General features: G+C 44.6%; 1 protein-coding gene across 1 annotated transcript; it reads right to left on the bottom strand.

The window, feature by feature from the left end:
• Positions 1–10,727: 10,727 nt before the first annotated feature.
• On the bottom strand, positions 10,728–18,211 carry LOC147864393 (kinesin-like protein KIN-12A). Its single transcript, XM_087320188.1, has 17 exons — positions 17,711–18,211; positions 17,377–17,520; positions 16,689–16,772; positions 16,457–16,576; positions 16,293–16,352; positions 15,653–15,706; positions 15,462–15,554; positions 15,281–15,376; positions 15,006–15,148; positions 14,770–14,919; positions 14,562–14,691; positions 14,094–14,448; positions 12,695–14,013; positions 12,503–12,601; positions 12,273–12,425; positions 11,458–12,156; positions 10,728–11,288 (listed from the first exon to the last, which is right to left on the bottom strand). Exons 1-17 carry the CDS (start codon positions 18,161–18,163, stop codon positions 11,019–11,021), a joined length of 4,422 nt encoding a protein of 1,473 aa, XP_087176314.1. The 5' UTR covers positions 18,164–18,211; the 3' UTR covers positions 10,728–11,018.
• Between the last annotated feature and the right edge of the window lie 4,827 nt (positions 18,212–23,038).

Genomic DNA, 23,038 nt, shown 5'->3' with positions numbered 1-23,038 from the left:
TTCTCTTCGTCTGACAACGGTCCTCGTCGTTGAGTCATATCGATCTCCATGGGTGTAGGACTATCCATTGGGACTGGACTACGTGTTTGCCTTGGAGTTGGAGCAGGGCTATACATTTGCCTTGGGGATGATTGCGTCGTTACTGATGCATAAATTGGTGTGAATCTAGATCTTGTTATTTGTTGTTGTCGCTCACATCGACGCTCAAAAAGGCGATTATCACACCGTATTGCTCAACTAATAGCTTCTGTAAATGACCTTGGATCCTCGGGGAAGGTAAGAAGTAAGTCTTTGACATCACTACGAAGGCCTGAACGGAATTGCTCCATTAGGGCTTGTTCATCCCAAGGAATATCGCTTGCGATGAGACGGAAATTGGCAGCATATGTTGAAGCTGGTTGATCACCTTGAGGAAGTGTACGAATCTTGTTGATAGTTGTTCTCGCCCCATCAGTATCTCCGAAACAAGCCTTAAATTCCTTGATAAATTCCTCGAAATTATTTAGTAGAGGAGAATTGGTCTCTACCAATGGAGCAAACCACGACAACGCTATGCCAGTCAATAAAGTGCCCACTAGCCCGACTCGTGATGCATCTGTTGGATAACGTGCGGGATGCATTTGAATCACCAACCGTACTTGATTCAAAAAACCTCGGAAATGCGCCCTTGACCCATCAAATTTAGCTGGGAGGCTAATTTTGGGCTCCTTGATAAGTCCCTGACCTTCAACCCTTTGTTGTTGTAACATGACGATTGTCGACTCTAACTGTTGCACTCGTCGCGTGAACTCCTCTTGTTGTTGTTGCTTCTCTATAGTAACCTTTTGTAGATCCCCAAGTAGACGTGATTCTCTACTTCAAGAGATGCGAACTTGGATTTAAGGTTCTCCATTTCTGCAACAAGGGTGAGATATTCTTCTGAGTTAATGGCAGCCATGGTTTCAGGATGGTTACAAAGGAGGATAAGAGAGAGAGAGAGAGAGAGAGAGAGAGAGAGAATTCGAATCAAACTGTCAGAACCAAGGATAAAAGATAGAGTGATGGAAGAAGGATAGAGAAGAATGGATGTATAAGATAGAGAAAGAAAGGGAATGGATACAAGATATGTAATGAGAGCTAAAGACTGGTGTTGATTCGAATTGATTTGAGAATACATGTATGCGCTTATTTATAGGTTCCTATAGAATAGCTTAGAGATTTCTAGAATGTTCTAGAATGTTCTAGACCTAGAATGCTCTAGGACATTCTAGAACATTCTAGAATAATCTAGAGTTTTTACAATAATCAATGTAATACAAGAAGTAGCTTTTATTGTTTCATATAAAAATAAGCTATCTTAATGGTTGAGGTTTTCAAGTATAAATTACAAGGTTCGAGGTTCAAGTCCGGGTGACGCCATAATGGTCATGTGTTCATGATAGGTGCGTAAACTGGTGCCTAGACCGGTGTGCAACGAGAAGTCGTAGCAGTGCGTAAACCGCGAGGCCGTTGGAAAGATATTCCGCGTAGGAATATATTTTGGGAGTTAGTGTAGAGCTCAATTATAAGCATTGAAGTACGTGTCAGTAGAATTGAGTTGTGTGTATTGACTCTCTCTCTCTCTCTCTCTCTCTCTCTCTCTCCCGCGTATTGTGTATATTCAAGCTCTCCATTAAACCTACGTTTCTGTGTTCAGTTTTCTATTGCTTCCGCACGTTATTCGTTTTACATGGTATCATAGCGCGAGGGTTGAGAACCTCTGCAGCCGACCTTAGCTCAAAGAAGAAAACCTAAACTTCGTAAAGAATAGGAAAAACAAAATGGATAGAGGCATGGCTAGCTTGCTTCCAACAAAGAAGCTCGATAGAAACAACTACGCGTCTTGGTCTTACAAGATGCACCAGTACCTGCTCGGGCACGGTTACTGGAGCTACGTCGACAGAGCAAATGACACAACACCCGATTCGACACATAGAGATTTCCCAATGTGGGAATAGTCGGCGAGCAGTGTCCTCTACTACTTCGCATCTTCTGTGGGCGAACAACTTCTAAGCTACATTCGGGTTGCGAAAACGCCGAAAGATGCTTGGGGAAATCTAAAGAAACTTTTCGCTATAAGCACCACAGCCAGGAAGCTTCAGCTCCAACAGGAGTTGAGCAACTTACGACAACGCGACTTGTCGGTGGCTGATTACACCTCGAAGATCAAAGAGATATGTGACTCCTTAGCCTCTATCGATGTGAACGTCGAGGAAGACGAGATGGTGCAAATCTGTCTCGAGGGACTGGCGTCGACATTCGGAGCGTTCTGAACTATTGTGTGACACGGGAGAATACGTCGTCGTTTTTCAACCTACAGTCGATGCTCCTTATAAAGGAGAACCACGTGGGTGCTTCGACGAGCACGCATGCCGATAGCAAGATGCTATACACGGAGGGAGATAGGCCCCGTGGTCGTGGCGGACGAGGTGTGGTACGTCGACTTCGGCGCATCAAACCACATGATGTGCCACAAGGAGTGGTTCTCATACCTTGAGAAACCGATGCAACCGGAAGTAGTCGCAACTGGAGACAAGACTCCGCATCCAAACGCGAATGTCGGTGAAGTTCCCTTGAGCCATGTCGGGTAGAAAGGGAAACTAACCAACAATCACGAAGAACCTTGTGTCGATCGGACAGATGGTTGACCAGGGGATGCATGTTCGTTTTACGCATCTCGAGTGCTTCATCGAAGAAGAAGGCCGAGTTATTGCGCAAGGGCGCAAAGACGGGAGCATGTTTATCCTCGACTCCAGTGATGGTGGCACCGTAATGTTTGCGAAAGGACATAAAGTCGAGTCGGATATCGACTTATGGCACAAGCGGATAGGCCAAGTCAACTATCAACGGCTTCAGGACTTGCAATCGAAACAACTGGTGTTCTGATTCAATTTGCCCAAATTTAGTGGCCGGAAGGCACAAATTTGTGAAGCCTGCCAGCTAGGGAAGCAACACCGACTTCCTTTCCCTAACGAGTGTAATCGGAGCCGAAACAAGCTCGACTTGATACATTCCGATGTATGGGGGCCAGCACAGGTCAATTGTAGAAGCGCCGCGGGCAATGTTGGAAGAAAAGAGCTTGCCCAAGTTCTATTGGGCCAAGGCGATACGAACCATGGTGTACATCCAGAATTGGATCGGAGACAAAGTGTCGGCGCATGAGTTGTATTTCGGAAGGAAATTGAATCTACGACACTTGAGATTTTTCGGTAGCATTGCGTATGTGCATCTGCCGAAGGAGAAATGGAGGAAGTTGGACACGAAAGCTGAGAAATGTATCTTAGTCGGCTATTCGGACGAACATAAGGTTTATAAGTGTTATGACCCGAACCAAACAAGCTCGCGTGAGTCGTGATGTTGTGTTTGACGAGTCCGCGTCCTGGTACTTGCCTCCGACTCCGGACCTCAACTCCAACTCCGGATCTTGGGACCTGAGTTCTGACGATGAGGTCAGCGAGGCTAAAATGCCTCCGGATGACCGCGAAATAAATGTTGGGAGACAGGTCCCTCCGGATGGGAAGGGAGAAGAACAGTGCAGATGAACAAACTCGGCCGAGGCCGAAACCAGATGAGGAGTACCCGGCTACGGAAAGCCGGATGGTGCAGACCCGGTGAAGACCGGATGAGGAGTACCCGGCTACGGAGAGCTGGATGGTGCAGACCCGGTGAAGACCGGATGAGGAGTACCCGGCTACGGAGAGCCGGATGGTGCAGACCCGGTGAAGAATGCTCACCGGATGAAGAGACATATTCGTAAATATGTTTCTGAGAGTCCATCGAGGCTATATTTGTAAATAGCCGAAAAGTCATATTAGTATAAATATGACTTAGGGCAAACTTCTAGTAACAGTTGTTGTCATTCTTGTTGGCGAAAGGTGTGAGAGAGCGCGTAACTGTGTACAGAGAGAGAGAGAGAGAGGTCGTTGCCTCTGTTGTAACCGCCGCCTGTGGCGAAGATCGTGAGCACGAGGTCGTTGCCTCTGTGAACTCACTGTTGTACATTCTAACATAGTGATAGTTTGCAGCCTGTGGGCTGCCGTGGTTTTTACCCTAGTTTGGGGTTTTCCACGTAAACATCCAGTGTACTCTTCTCTTCTTCGTGTCGTGTTTTCTTTCCCGTTTTCTGTGTATGATCCTAAGCTCGGTTGTGGCCAAGCGTTGCACATAAGGAGCGTTTAGTTCCCGTCAATCAAGACCCTTGATGAGAGTCCGATTTCATTTTGGCTAAGTGGACCGTATGAGCGACTGGGTCGGTTTGACCAATCCGAAGAAGAGTCGGCGAGTAGTGGAGACTCGGTCATGCATTCCCCGCGTAGGAAGCCGAGGAGACAGCTTATGCGCAAGGAAAAAGGGAAGAAGAAGGTGTCTAATTACGGCATGGATAGGAACGAGTAGGATCGACGCGAGTCCGACTCCGAGGGAAGTGATGACGGGTCTTCAAGAGCAAAGTCCGCATCGGCCAGGAAAGCCTCAACATCAGCTAATGAGCAATTACGCCGATCTACCTGCCAGAAGAACCCTGTTGTGAGGTTCGAATACAATGAGTACATGGCGCATCACTATGCGTACATGACCCGTGTAGCGGAAGTGCGTGAGCCGGAGAGCTATGCAGAAGCGGCGAAGGACACGAATTGGCATGCCGCAATGGAGGAAGAGATGCGCGCATTGGCAGAAAATGAAACCTGGGACCTGGTTGACGCACCGAAAGGTGTGGAGCCGATCGGATGTAGGTGGGTGTACAAGGTCAAGTACAACACCAACGGCTCGGTCAACCAATACAAGGCCCGGTTAGTAGCGAAAGGCTACGCGTAGCAACATGGCATCGACTACGATGAGACGTTTGCACCAGTCGCGAAGATGACGACCGTCCACGCTTTGCTCGCAGTGGCTGCGGCGAAGGGGTGGCACTTACATAAGATGGATGTAAAGAATGTGTTCCTGCAAGGTGAGCTTGAGGAACAGGTATACATGGTACAACCCCCCGGATTTCAATTCGGAACGAACACCTCGGCAATGTGCCGGTTGAAGAAGTCCCTTTACGGACTAAAGCAAACCCCGTGTACCTGGAACTCGAAGATCTCGCAACGATTGCGTCGGATGGGTTTTGCAACGTCAAAATCAAACTCCTCGTTCATCCGGAAAGGTCGACTCAGGCCGGTTAGCATTTTACATTATGTTGATGACTTGGTCATCACCGGCGCCGACCTAGGTGAGATTGACCGCGTGAAGCTCTAGCTTGTGGCATCATTCGACATGACGGATCTGGGGGACCTTCATTACTTCCTCGGGATCGAAGTGATCCGCACCCCTGAAGGCATACTGATCAGCCAACGGCATTACATGCTAAGTATGCTCTTCAAATTCGGGATGGCCGACTATAAGTCCGTCTTGACTCCTCTACATAGAACCGTCAAGCTTTGCCCCGATTCCGGAAAGGTATGCGACCTGACGAGGTTCCGACAGATAGTCGGAAGCCTTATATACTTGACCATCACTCGACCAGATCTCAGCTACCCAGTCGGGGTGATTAGTCAGTTCATGGCGCGACCTACCGAGGAGCACCTTCAGTGTGCGCAACGGGTACAGCGGTATGTAAGCAGCACTAAGGACCGGGGGCTACTATATCGGACCGGTACAGCCCCGCAGTTGGTCAGCTACACCGATGCCAACTGGGCCGGCAACGTCGTCGATCGCCGATCCACGTTCGGTTTCGCGTTCTCTCTTGGGAGTGTCGCGATCGCGTGGAGTAGCAAGAAGCAGCCGACAATTGCATTGTCAAGCACTGAAGCCGAGTATAGAGGAGTGGCTATCGCGACATACGAAGCAATATGGTTGACACGGCTACTTAAGGATCTACAGGTGGAGGTATCCGATCCAACGACAATCTACTGCGACAACCTCAATAACATCCAGCTAGCAAAGACCCCGTCTTCCATGCCCGGCCTAAGCACATTGAGGTGCACTACCATTTCGTCCGTGAGTGTGTCCTCTCTAGTGAAGTCAAACTTCAGTATGTTCCGACGGATCGGCAGACCGTCGACATCTTCACCAAGCCTCTTGGTTTGGACAAGTTGTGGCAATTCTCAAGTGCGCTTGGGTTGCGTCACCTCGATGTGCCGAACTTGAGGGGGAGAGATGTTCCGAATGACCACAGAAGGGGGAGAGAAGTTCCGGAAGACCACGACGCCGGGTCGGATGATGATTTCGATTTCAGATCGGCTAAAGAAGCCGAGGGCAAATCCGCAGAAGATTCCGAAAGCGGACATAAGGGGAGAAGTCGAAAGAAAGAGCTGAAGCCAACCAAGCGTGGGGGAGACGACACCATCAAGGGTGAGAAGACCGAAGACGAGTTGGAGACAGCCAACTCTGACGAAAGCGAAAACTGATCGGAGGAAGCCGAGTCGGTTTGGATGATTGATTCGGATACGCTGAATCAACTGAGGGCCAAGTGGAAGAGAAGGCAGCAGAAGAAGCGCCAACACCGTGACATCAACGGAGCTGAGAAGGGCCGCACAAGCACGCAAACCGACCGGAAGGGTCGAGGCGTGCGGAATCGAACAGGTCGAGGAGCGCGAGCAAGGCGTGAAGCGAGAAGGAATCGGAGCGTAGATCCAGAAGAGCAGATGGAACCTCAAGTTGAGCTTGAGGGGGAGTGTTGAGGTACAAGCTCAACATTGGCCGAATTGGCTGTGCAAGCTGAGAACCGGATCAGTTGGGATCGATCGGTTAGGCCGGACCGATGCATAAACCGGGTGTGTAAACCCGTGCGCAGACCGATGCGCAACAAGAAGCCGTAGCGGTGCGTAAACTATGAGGCCGTTGGAAAGATATTCTGCGTAGGAATATATTTTGGGAGTTAGTGTAGAGCTCAATTATGAGCATTGAAGTACGTGTCAATACTTTTGTCAGTCCGTATGGACTTGTATAAAAGTGCTCACTGAGCACATCCTATGTACAGACTACGTATTATTTTTTGAATTGAGTTGTGTGTATTGACTCTCTCTCTCTCTCTCTCTCTCTCCCTCTCCCCTGGGTAATGTGTATATTCAAGCTCTCCATTAAACCTGCATTTCTGTGTTCGGTTTTCTATTGCTTCCGCACGCTATTCTTTTTACATATAGGAACACACTCTCGGTTACTACTTCCACATAACCAGATCAAGGTATTGTGGTAGGAAGGAGGGAAAGAGTTTCGGGTCATCCCGTCGACCGTGCACTCAGTCAGATATGGGAGCTAGTGACAACCTTGCTCTAGGGACTCCATGATATCTCACTCTGAGGATGCCTCTTATATCTTTATCACATGCTTACATTCGGATCTAGTGGTGATATCAATTATTAGAGCTATATCCTAACTTAACCACCCCCGACTGAAGGGATTGAGACGGACTCGAGCCTCGATCGGTGTCTGCTTCTTTCTCTCTCCCCCCTTTCTTATCTATCCATCTCTTATATCCTTATCTCATGCTTACATTAGGATCTAGCTCTAACAATGCCTGCTCGTCAGCTCCGTACGACACTCAAAGACACATACTGATTCCTATAGACTCGCAAGGAACATAGGGATAGGGACCCTGTCGAATCGACTACAACCGATTAAGGGCACACGACTACATAGTCACATGAGATCCGCACACCTGATAACACAAATAGACCACAAGGGTTTCCCCACAAGAAAGAGATAATATATTAGTAATACAACATTGTTACAAGTATCGATCGACTATCGGTATAGCTCTTTGTTCTCTCTAAAAGTGCTCTCCTCTCTTGTTGTTACGGGCATGACCATATAATATCCCGTGGTCAGAATTTACCGTAGTATTCTATACACGTGGATAAGTGTGAGGGTTAAACAAGAGTGCAAAGAAGGGGAGGATTACTTTTAATCCTCGGGATTGAGACAACCCATTAGGCCAAGTGTGAACATGGTTGGGGGCCTTGGGGATCGCTATAAATAAGAGGCCTAGCTACCCTCATTTCATCATCTTGTTGACTACGTCGAGACTCTATCTTGTGGTGGGTCAACTCTTATAGCGAGCGCGCCAGCACCAGGTACGACTCGACGCCACGACGGTGGTATGGGATGCCGATTGAGGCTCGAGTCCGTCTCGATCCCTTCGTTCGGGGGTGGCCGGGTGGATCGGCACCCTTCTTTCTCTCTCTCCTTTCTATCTATTTATCTATATTCTATCCTTATCTAATGCTTACACTAGTTCATGTCTCTCGTCTAAAATTACAGTCGCACTCTCATTCATTCACTCCGCCCTGATATAAGATTCCATGCGTCCTATTTTTGGGGAGCATGGTCAGTTACAATCGCTTTTTACTCATTGAATATTTGGCATTATAGTAATGCCTTTTGTTCATCTTTTTGTGCTTGGCTTCTTTTACCCTTTCACACCTTTGGCCATCCTGTCCGGCCAACAAAGATGTTGGCGTGGTTCACTTCCACACCCATCTTGACACAAAGATGGTCATGTGTAGTTACCAACCCCCTAACCGAGCCACCCGGCCTTCAACCCCTGTGGCCTCTCCTATGGTTTGATAACCAGCCATTTTGGCATTATTTTGTGATGCACGCCCCAGAAAGACACAACAAGCCTATGTTCTTTCCACTTCCATGACGTTGGTCATGGACAAACTTCCTTACATTGCGATAAGGGCTCATAACCCTTCAATTCGCTTGGTCACTCTTCATAAGCCCGCGCAAAAAATATTGATAGAAGCTAGGATGCTTGAATTAATGAGGCACTTCATTCAAACCTACCTCGAGGTCCTTGAGGTCGCCATTCAAATTTGGTAGTTCTTGAAGGTGTTACTCGACTCACCCCCATTTTACGCACGTCAGTTCTAACAACATAAGCATCCATCATGGGGACTAACATTTGACTTAATAAATAACAGGCCAACCTGGTGGCAACTAGTTGGTTTGTGAAAATGTGTTAACATTCTTCCTCTGGCCTACAAATGGGATTTTGAAACCATGATTGACACATGGTTTACACCTGCATACATTAGTTTTAGTGGAACACCACCTTCCCTCTTCACAATCTATGTTACCTCCACATTGCTCTTTGGCAAATTCAAGGAGTTTTTCACAACCATAAATTAGATGCAAGATATCATACTCCCCCCATCAACATTCATCGCCTCCGACCCCACCCACATCCACAATGCTTGCTCAACCCATCTCACCCACCCAAGTCACCATACTCCATCCTTGTCACTTCTGATCCCCCTCCTCCGCATTCACCCATAACAAATGCCTAGTGTCGTGCGCCTAGGATTGTGCACTCATTAGGTTGGGAGGATGTTAAGTACCCAACTCTTGAGACTGAGGCACTCATAAGGGACACTGAGCTCAATTAACCATAGGAAAAACCAAATTAAACAAACAAAATAACCATCCCATGCGAAACCTAGTGTAGAAAGAACCCACCTGCCTTGTAAAACGCAATAAAAGCCACATTTTGGTCACTTTTGTTGCTCTTACCCAATCATAGGATTTCGACTTTCCTTTAATGAATTAAAGCTCCTACTTCCCTTAATATCCATTAGAACTAAGAAAAATTAAGGTTAAGCTAATTAAGAGAACCTTAATCTCTACACTCTTGTACGGTGCTAAACCTCTTTGTAATTAGAAGTAGTGTATGATTTCTTATATCTTCTTTGTTTCTATATTAAGGTCTCTCTGCAAGAGAGTGTGTGTGAGCCTAAGTACTAATAACCAACGTTAAGTAAACTAGTACCTCAAAGGTGCTTGACAATTACCATGGCCCGGTTTGTCACCAAAAGGGTATATGTCAATCGAGATCCTAGGCCAACGAATCAACGGAAGGTACAACTTCATTGATTCATAGGCATGGAGAAAGGCCTTTGTGGCTGCCTAATGCATCAACTTCAGCAACCCTCGTGTGACTTCTTGAATTCACCACCCGAACACAACCGTGCACTCCAACCTAGTAAGATTTAAGGTTTAGGGTTTAGCTCTTATTGAAGCACACCTATGCCGCCCACATATTTCCACTTAGCTTGCTTGCGGCATAGGTTAATCATGTGGCAAATGGACTACAACTAGAAGAGTTAGCGGGTGGACTTCTCTTGTGTGACACTAGAAGAGTTAGCGAGGCTCCCTTTGCCTCCTAGTCCCCAATTGCACTTTTGTAACATGCTATAGTGTCACATGCTGGGTTCCATGCTCCAATGTCATAAAATAATGTGCCTCAATAGTGTATTAAGATTGGCCACAATCTCCTAGTATCCACATGCCATCTTACAACCATGCAAAAAGAAACTCAAGAAATTCCGGATAAGAAACCAAAAATGAATGTGATCCCCATAGAGATACCACTAAATCGAGCATTCAGCAAAGTGATTTCATGTATACATAGATCGTAGTGTTCATTAGCTTAGTAAAGAAACGGTGCATAGCACTTACGAGCCACTCAACTGAAGGAAACGCCTCTAGTAGCTGAAATATCTCCAAGAAAACCACCAAAATTGTATAATGTTCCTGGAGACTTTCTTGGTATTTAAGATGGGAATATCCGGTTGCTACGCCTTCACTACTCACAACCTTAGAACCACGGAGAATGTTTGACTCAAGAATTGTCAACCTTCCTTGCTACTTGGTTATAGATGGACTACCAATTTCATTTCATAGTCATAGATGAACTACCAATTTCTCATGGGACTCAATTTGCAATAATAAAAAATGAAATTCTTATGTAATGACAAACCTTAGTGAGTTTAATCACTCACACATATGTATAAATAATACCAGTCTTCTTAATCAGCAATTCAAGGGCATGAGATCTGCCCTATTACAACCACTACTACTTGCAAGAATAAGATGCTAAGGGCTGCCATTTATAAACAGGGGATGCTTAGTTGAAATATTCAACATGATAATGATTACTTGACAGGGAAGCTGATAATCATGCAATGATGTTGATGATGATAATAATGCTTAACATCACAACGATGATGACAATGTTCTATTCATGTGAATGAATTCAATGTTTCATCCTCTTCTCCAGCTGCAAGTTGCTCTGCTTCAATGGCTGCTTGGGCCTCTTCTGCATTAACTTCTGGGAATTGAAATTTGACTCTTTCCGCCATTAAGCACATTGGACACACTGTTGTCTTTTGAAACCTCGCCTCCATCAGCCTTTGCTGCATTGTAGCAATTTCGGTCGAATGCTTTCTCTTTAGCCTCTCATTCTCCCGATGAAGCTTTTCCACATCTTGGGCAGCAAGTTCTGCAGCATCCTGTAACCACATAGAAGAGGAAGCCAATCTATTGAGTCTAACAGTCAATCCACTGAATTAGTTAGCATGAAGTCGATAGCAATCCTTTATTTGGAATAAAATTCCGCCAATTGCAAATAGCAACCTTCATAACCACATAAATATCAAATCATTCAATTGCATTGTTTACCTCAGCAACCAATACCGATTCATATGCTTCTCGCAGCCGAACAAGAAGCTCACCAGCAGCCTGGACAGCATCAGCAGTATCATGAACTTGAGCTTGGAGTTCTTCTATCTGTTCTTTTGCTCTTTTTCTTTCTTGCTCCTGTTCAATCTTAATTGCAGCCAATTCAGCTGCTTGAGCTTCAAACCACTTACCTCTGAAACAACCCATCTTTCCACCTTTCTTCTTAGCATCAGCTATGGCTTCTCTCATCTTCCTATGCTTTGCTAGTAACCTTATATGCTTCTCTTGCAATTCAGCATATTGATCTAACAAACGTGCATGCCCTTCCATTGCCACTTGTAGAGCTTCTTTCATCTCATTTGCACACCTGTGCTCACCCTCTAATTCTGTCTCCTTCTGTTCCGCAATACGCTTGTAATCTTCAACTTGCATCATTAGGTCACTAATCATAGATGTGAACTTCTGCTCTGAAGATGAACTTTCTTTCCCATATTCTTCCTCAGGTATAGCACCAACCAATTTGTTTTTCTCTAGAGAATCATGCAATTTGCTCTTCAGCTGGCTAATCTCGCTAAGTAGTTCATCCCGTTCTCCACAATCATAGAAATTCCGATACTTCTCAAGCTCCTCATTGAGACGGTGTTGTGCTAAATTAGCTAGTGTCACATCAGGATGTCTATCATATTTTCCTTGTAAAATCTGGTAAAAGTGAAAAATCATAAACAATCATATCAGAAATCAAAGAATGCACAAACATGAGAGGAATGGCTTAAATTATCAATCACATATCACCAAAAGAAAAGAAAAGATGTTACCTTGTGTTCATTCACTAGAGAAGCCCATTGCTCATTCATGAAAGCATCAGTGGGCATGGTTCCCTCCATAAGATTCTGAAGCCTGGCCATTTTGAGTTCACCACTTTCTTGTAGCACAGCATTGCACCCTCTTTCATGTTTGTATTGATTTACCTACATAATGGAAAACCATCAAATATAGACAATATCAATAGGCGATTAGTAAAGACAATCTCAAATCGATTGGTTACCAGTCGGTTTAGCTGCTCGATTTCCATATTTTTCTTGTTCAAAGCTTCTTCAGCAGCACATTCCCTCCTTAAAGCTCCGGCTAAAAGAGCCTTCAGGTTCTGTATCAATAGACAAAACCGAATGAATTGATAAGATCTATAACAATTTGCATACAAAAAATTTTAGTTACATCCACGAAGATAATCCTCTACCTGGAGTTCTTCACATTGAGGTCCAGTGCTTGGTTCTTCTGTACCAACCATAGTGCATGTGGGCTTACCATATTCATCTTGATGAGACTGTGACACAGTTGATGGATCGGCAAATGTATCAACCAAAACACATTCTGTATTGGTGTATTCATCGCATTGGCCTATTATTGTGTCCTCCACACTAATCAGAGGATCATCCTCATGGCATTGACTTCCCATGCTTGGATTCTCATGAGCACTTGCATCACATTCTGGTATATCAAATGTTTGATGCTCTGGCAAGCCAACATCTTGAGTAATGGCAACATGTAAAGGGTCTGCTTTTTTAGGAGACATCATTGGTGAAGTCTGTACACTTTTGTCCACAACAGATTTGGACAGATTTTGTAAGGAGAAGGAAGATGTATATGATGCACGGTTATTTGCAATCTTTTTCTGATGGTTTTCTAGAATCTGCAAGCCGCGATAAAGACTTGCAGCAAGCCGTTCAGTGGGAGAGGACAAACTTTTTGACTGCACTGGCAATATACCATTATTATCTACAACACAAAGACTTCGATGTATGGCTCCAGGTTGCACAAACTTATTGGGCAAAGCTTGAATATTGGAGGTGGAAGCAGATACAATGCATGGACTTACCTTTTTAATCTCCTGCATTCTTGGAGAAACACACAATGTAGGCACTTGGAGCTTACCTTTGAGTATGCTTGAACTTGGAGAGACAACCAATTGCATTGCCTCTGCAGCATCACCATTGTAGCACAATGTGTCACATTCACACATGTCAGAGTTTTCAATTCCAGGACTTGCGACCAACTCTTTAGTGGAAGAAGATAGAATCTTATTGTTCTCTTCTCCACATAAGCTTCCATTTAGAGCTCTGGATTGCTCATATTGGTCAATTTCTATATCTTCCATGGGCAGAGTTCCAGCATTGTCAGCGAAAAATGATCCTTTGCATGAGGTTGTCACGTTAACTGCTTGGAAACTTGGAGAAACACTCAATGCAGGCACTTGAGGACAACTCTTGACCATGCTTGTGTTTGGTGATACAGCCACCTGCATTTGATCTGTAGCTTCAGTATTGTAATGGAATATTTCACATTCAGACATGTGAGAGTTTTCATTTCCATTTGATGCATCAAATGAGATTTGTGGAAGGTGAATGTCTGTGGCTGCTGCAAATTCCGAACTTGCCAAAACACTGTGGGAGCATCTACCCTTGTTTTCATCTTCTTGTTGATGAGGTTTCAAAGGTTCCAATCCCATGCCGACGGTGCCCTCTTCAACATCATCAGAGGGAATTATTTCAGAGTTACCTGCCAAGTTACACAGTCATACATATATAAAACGATGATTTGAAAATAGAATCATGGGAATTCCAGCAAGCAAATTGCACCTATACTTGTTGGTGATGTAGGATTATCAGACCCATTCAGAAGCCTCCCTTTCTTACTTGCACGACATTCTGAATCTTCAGCATTTAGTTCCCCATCAGAAAGATTCAGTGGACGGCTTTTCTTGTCACTGGAAAGAGGTAACTCATCCTGATTTTTAGGTGGTGAATCATTAGAACCATCTTCTGCATCTTCAAACTCCATATCCTCATCACTATCGCTATCAGGGTGAGGTAGTATCATTGATCGTTTTAGGCTCATCCTGAGAAGATTGTAGCTTCGCCGTGCATTCCAAAGAGAGGCAGCATTCCCGAGACCATTCGATGGAATTTCGTTTTTCATCTTCATAAGTTCATCCTGCTCATTCAATCATGACACAAGTTGTACTTTCTACCCATTGCTACTATGAAAGGTAAAAACTATTAACATTTTCTATTGTTCAAATGCTTAAGTAAAGATAATATCCTTACTTTTAGTTGCCGAATTTGTTCCCTCAGTGATTGAACTTCATCTTCCGTTTTCTCATTGACCATTGCCTCATTCTTTATGGCTTTTGCTCGTTGAGCAAACCTTAACGTACTCAAGGTCTCATTTTTGCAGCTGCACGAGCAAAACCATTGGTGTACTATATATATTTCAATCATACATATTATAACTATTGATCAACAAAATGCCTACCTGCTCATTGGAGATATTGTGCAAATAACTGCCAGTTTTGCATTCCCACCAAGAGATTCTTGAAGAAGGAAAGTTAGTCTTGAGTCACGGTAGGGGATGTGCCGTGGTTTTCCTGTCTGCGACATCTCAGCAAGGATATTGATCACATTCCTGCAGTGACCATCAAATGACTAGAAAATTGTAAAACAAGTTTCAATCAGCATGGTATGGAAAAAATGAACTCCCCTGCTTCTTACCCTAGCTGTGAAAGGGAACGATTAATGTTTCCTGCCTCTTTCAGACGTTGTCCAGCAGCCCTTGTTGATTTTTGACGCTCTGAACCAGCTAGATCCACTAAATTCATCCTGCTTGTCTTGACGCAGCTTACGCCATTAGCACTCTGTTGTAAAATATATGAATGATTCAGCATGAGAAATCAAACTATTACGTAATAGAAACAGTATATGTGATGACTGTTAGCATCAATTATCTTGCCTTCAAACTTCTTACTCTTTCAATAGAGATTGTGTACCTTGCATCGTGACTCAATTGTACAAATGAATACAGTGTGTGAGCGAGAACTATCTGAATTCATGCTGGTTGAGCCAATTTTCCGATTTCCCAAACCCTATTGCATCAAGAAAGAGTACATGTAGCTTCAATGCATGGAAGGAAGAATATGAACATATGAGAACTGATGAACAAAACTATACCTTCAATATTAGGCTAAACACGTCTTCTACACAAGAAACATACTCTTCCGTAAGGTTTTCAACATACACACCCATTTTTGTATCCTCGCGGATCTACAGAGTTTACAATAATGAGAAAATTTGAGGACTTGTCACAAGATACAGACACATATTTATACATACGCACATACTAGCTTGAGCTCAATTGTTACCTGGAGATTTTTCTGGGAGGGCTCTAGCAAATCTGTTATCTGCTCATTGTAGATCTGTAAGCCAACAATATATATACGGCGTTACATGAAGAACATGAAATTACAGTGCTAATGCATGGTGACAAGTATTATGTGATCCCATCTTTTGGTTACTATGCTATACAGCAAAATCTCTTCAAGTGTATCCGTCCTCTTTTCTTTCTCCACATAATTCTGCATGTAGTCACTGGCAACAAGCCAATTTCTGCAGAAATGACTATTTAAACAATCCAAGAACCTTAATTTTTGGTTAATTTCACTTCACTACATCTACTCTTCAGAGACTTTGCCCAAGTTTCCAAATGTATCAATACTAAGTCCATTTTACAAATCTTTTCTGATGGAGAATTGATTGCACCATTCAAACTGAAGACAGACTATGGATACTGCAGCATATCATTTCCTGAATGACCACCATTAAGTTTAAGCCTATATTGTGGTTTGATGATCAGTGGAAAAAAATACAATCAATAAACAAATAAACAGGCATTCATATTGCAAACTCTGGATTCCTTTTCCTCATCTCGATTTTCCCAGTTACAAATAGCTTAACACATTTCTTTGTTTAAAACATTAACCGATAAAGATGTTGAGAGAAAACCTCAAGAAAGGAGCACCGGCATTGATACGAGAATTGTTCACCTTTGTGTTTTCCTTCTTCCTGTCCAATTAAGAGGAAGAAAACAAGAGCACTGTTGTGAGTGATGAGTATAGTACAATCAATGGAACCACATATCTACCATAACAACACAACTCTACACTGACCTCCTTTATTCTTAGAAACAGACATTCGAAGACACGAGGTGCTAAACCTTTCTCTTCCATGGATCTTTGTATTAGTCCTTCTGTAGGACCCCACATGGTGTATGTTTTCCCACTTCCAGTCTTTTATGAGACAATGAAGATTAAACGTATAATTAGGTAGCTGAATTAAAGACAAAATATCTTTGACCATCAAATGAGTATAATTGAAGAATTTTCAACAAAAGTAAAGTACCTGCCCATAGGTGAAAAGAGAACTGTTAAAGCCTTTCAGACAGTTCTCAACGAAAGGCAAGCCAACCATCTGAAACATTCCTTGCTGGATATAACAAAGAAATGGTGTTATACAACAATTTCATGGCTGGGAAACCAGGGAAAAATATAGACAATATTCAGTAGTTGTTCAGTTAAATTAGCTTGACCTGTGCAACATTTTGACGCCGAGAATAAAAAATCCTAAATTCTAATTAGGAAAAAAATTCCTAATTTGGAAGCTTATTGACCTCGATTTGGTCAAATTCCTAATTTTACTCAGAGGAAAATCCTAGTTTCGAAGCTCATTGACCTCGCTCTGTGAAATCCTATCAATCATTGTAAAGAAATTTTTCCCTGTTAAGAACGATCTCTGCAAGTTTCTACAGTTCCTCAAAGAAAACCCTTGTCGTGGAGTCTGACGAACTCAAATATGTACCAAGTTCGCCAGAGCTCAATGCAGAGAAACTGGGTACTGATTATCAAGAATTTCTGCAAATAGGTGATATTAACATCTAGCTGCCTAAATTTATACAGGGAAACCTTATGTTTAGAGTATATTAAGCTAATATTTCTGCAAATTGAGACAGAACCAGGAAACATTAACTTCAAAAACTGTGTTACAATGGGATATTTGCGAATTTATTGGTTCAGTTCTCAGGAGATTTTACCTGGGATGTATCTCCCCCTGCGATACGATCAAATGTGAATTGATGATCTAACAAGCTCAAGGAGGTTTCTGAGAGCTTGTCAACGATCTCTGTGGCTTCTTCTGTGGCTTCTTTAGAGTTACCTGGGCGAATCCTTATCATAATCTGAAGGGGAAATAGAATAAAGCAGAGAATTTGCGACGAATTCAGAAAGAGACCATGGAAACACTATGAAAATAACGCATAGTTAGAAACAGTTCGCGAAATCTCACAGAGGGAATTGATCCTAGATGAGAAACAGCTGCACAGAGAGAGAGAGAGAAGCAATAGCAACAGAAAGAAAGAAATTTGTTACATTGACGCCATGGTCGTGTTCCGCAGATTCGTTTGCAGGCTGTAGGGCTTCAAGGTTAAGCTTCCTCTTTGCATTTCCAGGGTTTTCGTTGCCATCCACGGCCATAGTGTGGACTTCCACAGTGTGGACTGAAGAAATAGGTGAAGGACGAGACAAAGCATTGCGAGAAGGCAAAGGTAAGGAGAGATTATTTGCACTGGGCTTGGGTTTCGAGGAAGATCTAGCGAGAGAAGGAGAAGGCTTGAACTCCGAGAAGGGGCTACTGTTAAGGTTAGGGTTAGGGTTAGGGTTAGAGAGAGAAGAAGCATTCTCGGGTGGGAAATTCTCGCAGTTCTCCCTAGATCTGCGAACAGGGGTGTTAACGAGAGGGAAGACGTATTTCTGGCGGGGAGGGGTTGCAGCAGAGAAGGGCTCCCGGCTGCGAGAGAAGCGAGAGCTATGTCGGGGAGCCATGGGTATGGATGGATGGATGGATGGATAGATGGATGAATGGATAGATGGATGGGAAGATCAGAAGGAAATCAGATCCGAAGAAGGTAAAAGAGAGAGAGAAGCTTCTTCTTCTTCTTCTTCACCTGCAGAGGGAAGGATGGAGGGGCATAGACAGGCAGGAGGCAGACATGAGAGGAAGAAGAAGAAGAAGGAAGAGAGCAGAGAAGCATGAGATGGGCGCCATTATTGAAAATTGGGGGAAGGAGGAGATGGAGCCGTTAGAGAGCAGGAGCTTTTTTTTCCAGTTTGAATGGCAGACAGAGACAGAGACAGAAGACAGAGAGAGGGAGGGTATGGCCATGGATTCTTCTTCTCTTCTCTCTCTTTTTCTCTTTTGGGACAGAAGAAGCCGGACATAAAGAAGAAGAAGAAGAAGAAGAAGAAGAAGAAGTTTTTCGTCATTGCGGACAGAAGAAGGCGGACAAAAAAGAAGAAAGAAGGAATGGGAATCGTTGGCCATCGTCACTGCGTTGCGTGTCCGCTCACCCGCCTTGCTCGAGGCCTTGCCCTGAAACGTTGTGGCGTAATCGCGTGTGCGCATGCGCTACTCAGGCAGGACCACATGGGGTCGTCAACTACGAAGGACACTAAGGGCTTAACAGGGCGCACATGTTACGGGGCTCGAAGACTCCTAGAAGTCGAAAGCTCAATAGACTTGAAAGCTCCTAGGCCGCGAAAGCTCATTAGAGCTGAAGGCTCCTTAGCGTCGAAGGCTCCTAGGACTCGAAGGCTCGTCAAAGTCGAGACCTCCTAGAGTCGGAAGCTGGCAGGAGGCGAACGCTCCCTAGGGTCGAAGGTTCTCCATAGTCAAAGGCTTTGTGGGACTCGGAGGCTCACTAGAGTCGAATGCTCCGTAGAGTCGAAAGGTGCAACGTGTTCCTCTCCTTTGCACACTTGCGCTCACAAGTAGATCAATTATTAATGTACAAGAATAGTCTTGAAACACGAGATTAGCATAACAAGTGCAATATTAAAGAGGGGTTACACAATCTCAAGTCGAAAGTGTTACGAAGGCGTTGCGGCTCTTCTTAGTGCACAACGGATCGTGATGTGCAAGATCGTTAGTGTGTTCAAGAGAGGAAGGAAAGGGGGGAAGGAGACTAACCTCTTTAGCAGCCCAAAAACGTTTTGTTTCATTACGCAGAGAAAAAACCTCTCTCTCTTTTCTCTTCTCTTCTCTCTATCTTCTCTACACTCTCCTACTCAGTCTTACTTTTTTACCTAAGTATATAAGTGACTTACTATAAATAAAATGAGGAGCAAGGGTGGCTGAGATGCAGCGGAAGGACTGCGCGTGCGTGCGTGTGTGTGTGTGTGTATGCACATAAGGCAAAACTGAGAGAGGGAGGGAGAGAGAGTGAGTGAGAGAGCTTAAGACAAAGATAAAAGATTGTATATTACGTTAACCAAAATACTTCCAACAATAACTAAGTTACAAGGGGTTGGTTTAAATACCAACTAAACTTGGGCAAGTGCCCTTTCTACTATTTACAAAACTAGCCTAGTATGACCATGAGCTAGTGTGAAACCTATTACTATGGGAAGTTGAGTTCGACTCTCAAAACGCCCCTTCGAACACAACTTCCATTTGTCGAAAATTTGTTTCGGTTCTGTCTTTGGAATAAGGCTTCCGGCATTCGTAATCCTCGAACTGGATTGTTTGGCTTTTCGGCTTCGTGCTCGTGTTGCGTACTCACGTATCGTTGCATATTGTGTACTCGATCAAATGCGTATAGTGCGCGCATGTCACTCGGAATACTCCTCCTCAAGCTCGGCAATGTGGATGCCGTGAGACCAAGATCTGATGTGAATTGCCCGAGCTTGTCGACTCCTAAGGCCTTCATAAAAATATCAGCAATCTGGAGGTGCATACTGATATGTTGCAGATTGATATCTTCGGCCTATACACACATGCGGATGAAGTGGTAGTACACTTCGATGTGTTTAGTCCACGCGTGGAAGATGGGGTTCCGAGCGAGGTAGATGCTGCTCATGTTGTCGCAGAAGAGGCGAATTGGATCCGTAATGGGAATGCCCAGATCCTTTAGTATGCGCTTGAGCCATACAGCTTCGCATGTGGCGACTGTCGCGCCCCTGTATTCGGCTTCCGTGCTCAATTGTGCGACTGTCGGTTGCTTCTTACTAATCCAGGAGATCGCTCCGTTGCCGCGGGAGAAGACGAATCCGGATGTGGATTGTCTATCTGCTTTGTATCCTGCCTAGTCCGCGTCTATGTATCCTTCGAATCGAATGGGCGTATTGGACTTATACATAATGCCATAATCCATCGTGGTACTGACATACAAGAGTATCCTCTTAGCGCAATCGAGATGAAGGCTTCACGGATTCTGCATGAATTGGCTAAGTAGGCCAACCGAATAATTGAGATCGAGTCGAGTAATGGTGAGATAGATTAAGTTGTCGATCAATTGATGATACTGAGTTGACTCGCACATGGCTGTGCTGGAATCGACATCCATCTTGAGATTACGATCGAGAGGGGTGGACACAGGTTTGCATTCGGTCATTCCGAACATGTACAGCAAGTTGAGAACGTAGTGCCGTTGTGAGATCATTATTCCGACTGATGTCCGAATTACTTCAATGCCTAGGAAGTAATGGAGCTCGTGCAGGTCTTTCATTTCGAATCTGTCAGAGAGAAGTGATTTGACTTTGTTAATCTCGGCGATATCCTTTCCTCTGATGACCAAATCATCCACGTAAAGGATGATGACAATCGGGCTATCCAACTCATGTCGGATGTACAAGGAAGTATCAGATTTTGACATTCGAAATCCGATCTGATGAAGATATTGCGTGATCTTCGAGTGCCACGCACGACATGCTTGTTTGAAGCTGTATAGTGGCTTCTTGAGGTGGCACACGACGTTTGAATGATTGCATGATTCAAAACCGGGTGGTTGGATCATGTACACCTCCTCTTCCAATTCGCCTTGAAGAAAGGCGTTATTGACGTCCATCTAGTGGAGGTGCCACCCTTTTGCTGCCACGATTGCAATTACGGTCCGCACAGTTGTCATCTTTGCCACTGGGGCAAAGGTCTCTTCGTAGTCTATGCCGCGCTTTTGCGCATATCCTTTCGCAACGAGCCGTGCTTTAAAGCGATTTACTGAGCCGTCGACATTGTGTTTCACTTTGTAAATCCATCGACAACCAATCACTTTCTTGTGCGGCGTGTGAGGGACGAGATCCTAGGTCTCGTTTTTGCATAACGCTTCCATTTCCTCATTCATCGCATCGACCCATTGCAGATCCTTTACGGCTTCGGAAAGCGTCTCCGGCTCCTGTATTGACGCTACCTTCAACATGAAGGCGTAATGGTACGCCATATAATTGTTGTAGCCGAAATGGCTTACGGGGTTCTTTTCACGGGTCGATCGACGGAGTTTCTCATTTGTAGATACTAGGGCTTTCTTCGCTCCATCTATCCGGATGATTGGGATGTCCAGGCCTTCGAACTCATTGTCGAGGGAGTGAGTCGACGCATTATCGATTGGATCTTCGTATTCAGACATCTTGGCCTTCCCTTTGTCGAGTTTCGGACTCGGTCGAAATGTGCTTTGGTCACTCGGGGGCTCCCGTGGTCCACGAAGCCGTGTCATAATCGGGCTTTCTTTGAACATGCGTGTGACCCGATCTTCGTCTTCTATCTCCATTTCGGCGGATTCCAGGTCGAGTGGAGTCAGAGTCGAAGTTGTTTCTGGTGCGTACTAGGATGCCGACTCGTCGAAGACTACATCTCGACTTGTTCGAGCTTTTCGGGTAGATGGGTTGTAGCATTTGTACCCCTTTTGTTCGAGTGAGTATCCTATGAGGATACATTTCTCTGACTTCGGGTCGAGCTTTTGTTGCGTATCATCGGGAATATGTACGTAAGCAATTGCGCCGAAAATGTGGACATGTGATAAGTTCGGCTTCTTTCCAAAGAACTTCTCATGAGGAGTTACGTCGTGTACTCCCGAGGTTGTGCACCTATTCATGAGGTATACATCCATGTTTGCCGCTTCTGGCCAGTACGATGTCGACAGGTTGTTCTCATTCATCATTGCCCGCGCCACTTCTACTATGTGCCAGTTTTTACGCTTAGCTACACCGTGCTGTTGAGGTGTGTGACAACATGAGAATTCTTGTCGGATTCCTTCCTTTCGGAGATATGCCGTAAACTCATCCGAAAAGTATTTTTTGCCTCCATTCGATCGAAGGCAGCGTACGTGTCGATCCGTAGCTTTTTCGACTTTGGCTTTGAATCTTTGGAAGTATCCAAACACTTCGCTCTTTTGTTTCATCGGGTAGATCCAAGTGTTCCTGGAGAAGTTGTCGATGAATGTAACGTAATATCGGCATACGCCGAGTGTGCTTGCCTAGGCCGGTCCCCATACATCTGAATGTACAACATCCAGGATCCCTTTGCTCACATTCCTCTCTTTTAGGAATGGATGTCGGCGTTGCTTTCCGAACTGGCATGCTTCGTGTCTCATTACGAACATTTCGCCACGGTCGTCGTAGTCGGAATTCGTGGTGTAATCTGTAAACATTCCGCTACGGTTGTCGTAGTCGGAATTCGATGCGTAGTTCGTGAGCTGTCGGCTAGTTGAGGCCGAGTCTCGTACCTTTTTCCGGCACTCCTCTTCATAGTAGTCGTGTTTTCCACAATACTCGCATTCGATCGGGTTGTTACGATTGCTCGGTCCGGCGTGATGACTCCCCCTTCTGCCGAACTCTCTGGGACTGTTCATGTCCGCTTGCCATTGGTGGGGGTTACGCTCTTGAGTCTGTTGACCATTACGACCTTGTTTGAATCGACCTCTATTTCCA

This window comes from Azolla caroliniana, unplaced genomic scaffold (assembly GCF_043228905.1).
Source record: "Azolla caroliniana isolate FFs.n. ecotype wild unplaced genomic scaffold, voAzoCaro1.0.p SCAF_5, whole genome shotgun sequence".
NCBI classification, from domain to species: Eukaryota; Viridiplantae; Streptophyta; class Polypodiopsida; order Salviniales; family Salviniaceae; genus Azolla; species Azolla caroliniana.
The sequence above is the reverse complement of the archived record's forward strand: the minus strand, read 5'-3'. Positions and strand labels throughout refer to the sequence as shown.

Excerpts from the sequence above, each read along its gene's own strand:
- LOC147864393 (XM_087320188.1), bottom strand. The coding sequence starts at position 18,163 with ATGGCTCCCCGACATAGCTCTCGCTTCTCTCGCAGCCGGGAGCCCTTC. Across the intron at positions 17,521-17,710 it reads AACACGACCATGGCGTCAAT|ATTATGATAAGGATTCGCCC; the intron begins GTAACAAATTTC and ends TTTCCCCTTCAG. Across the intron at positions 14,449-14,561 it reads AACAAATTCGGCAACTAAAA|GATGAACTTATGAAGATGAA; the intron begins GTAAGGATATTA and ends TTGAATGAGCAG.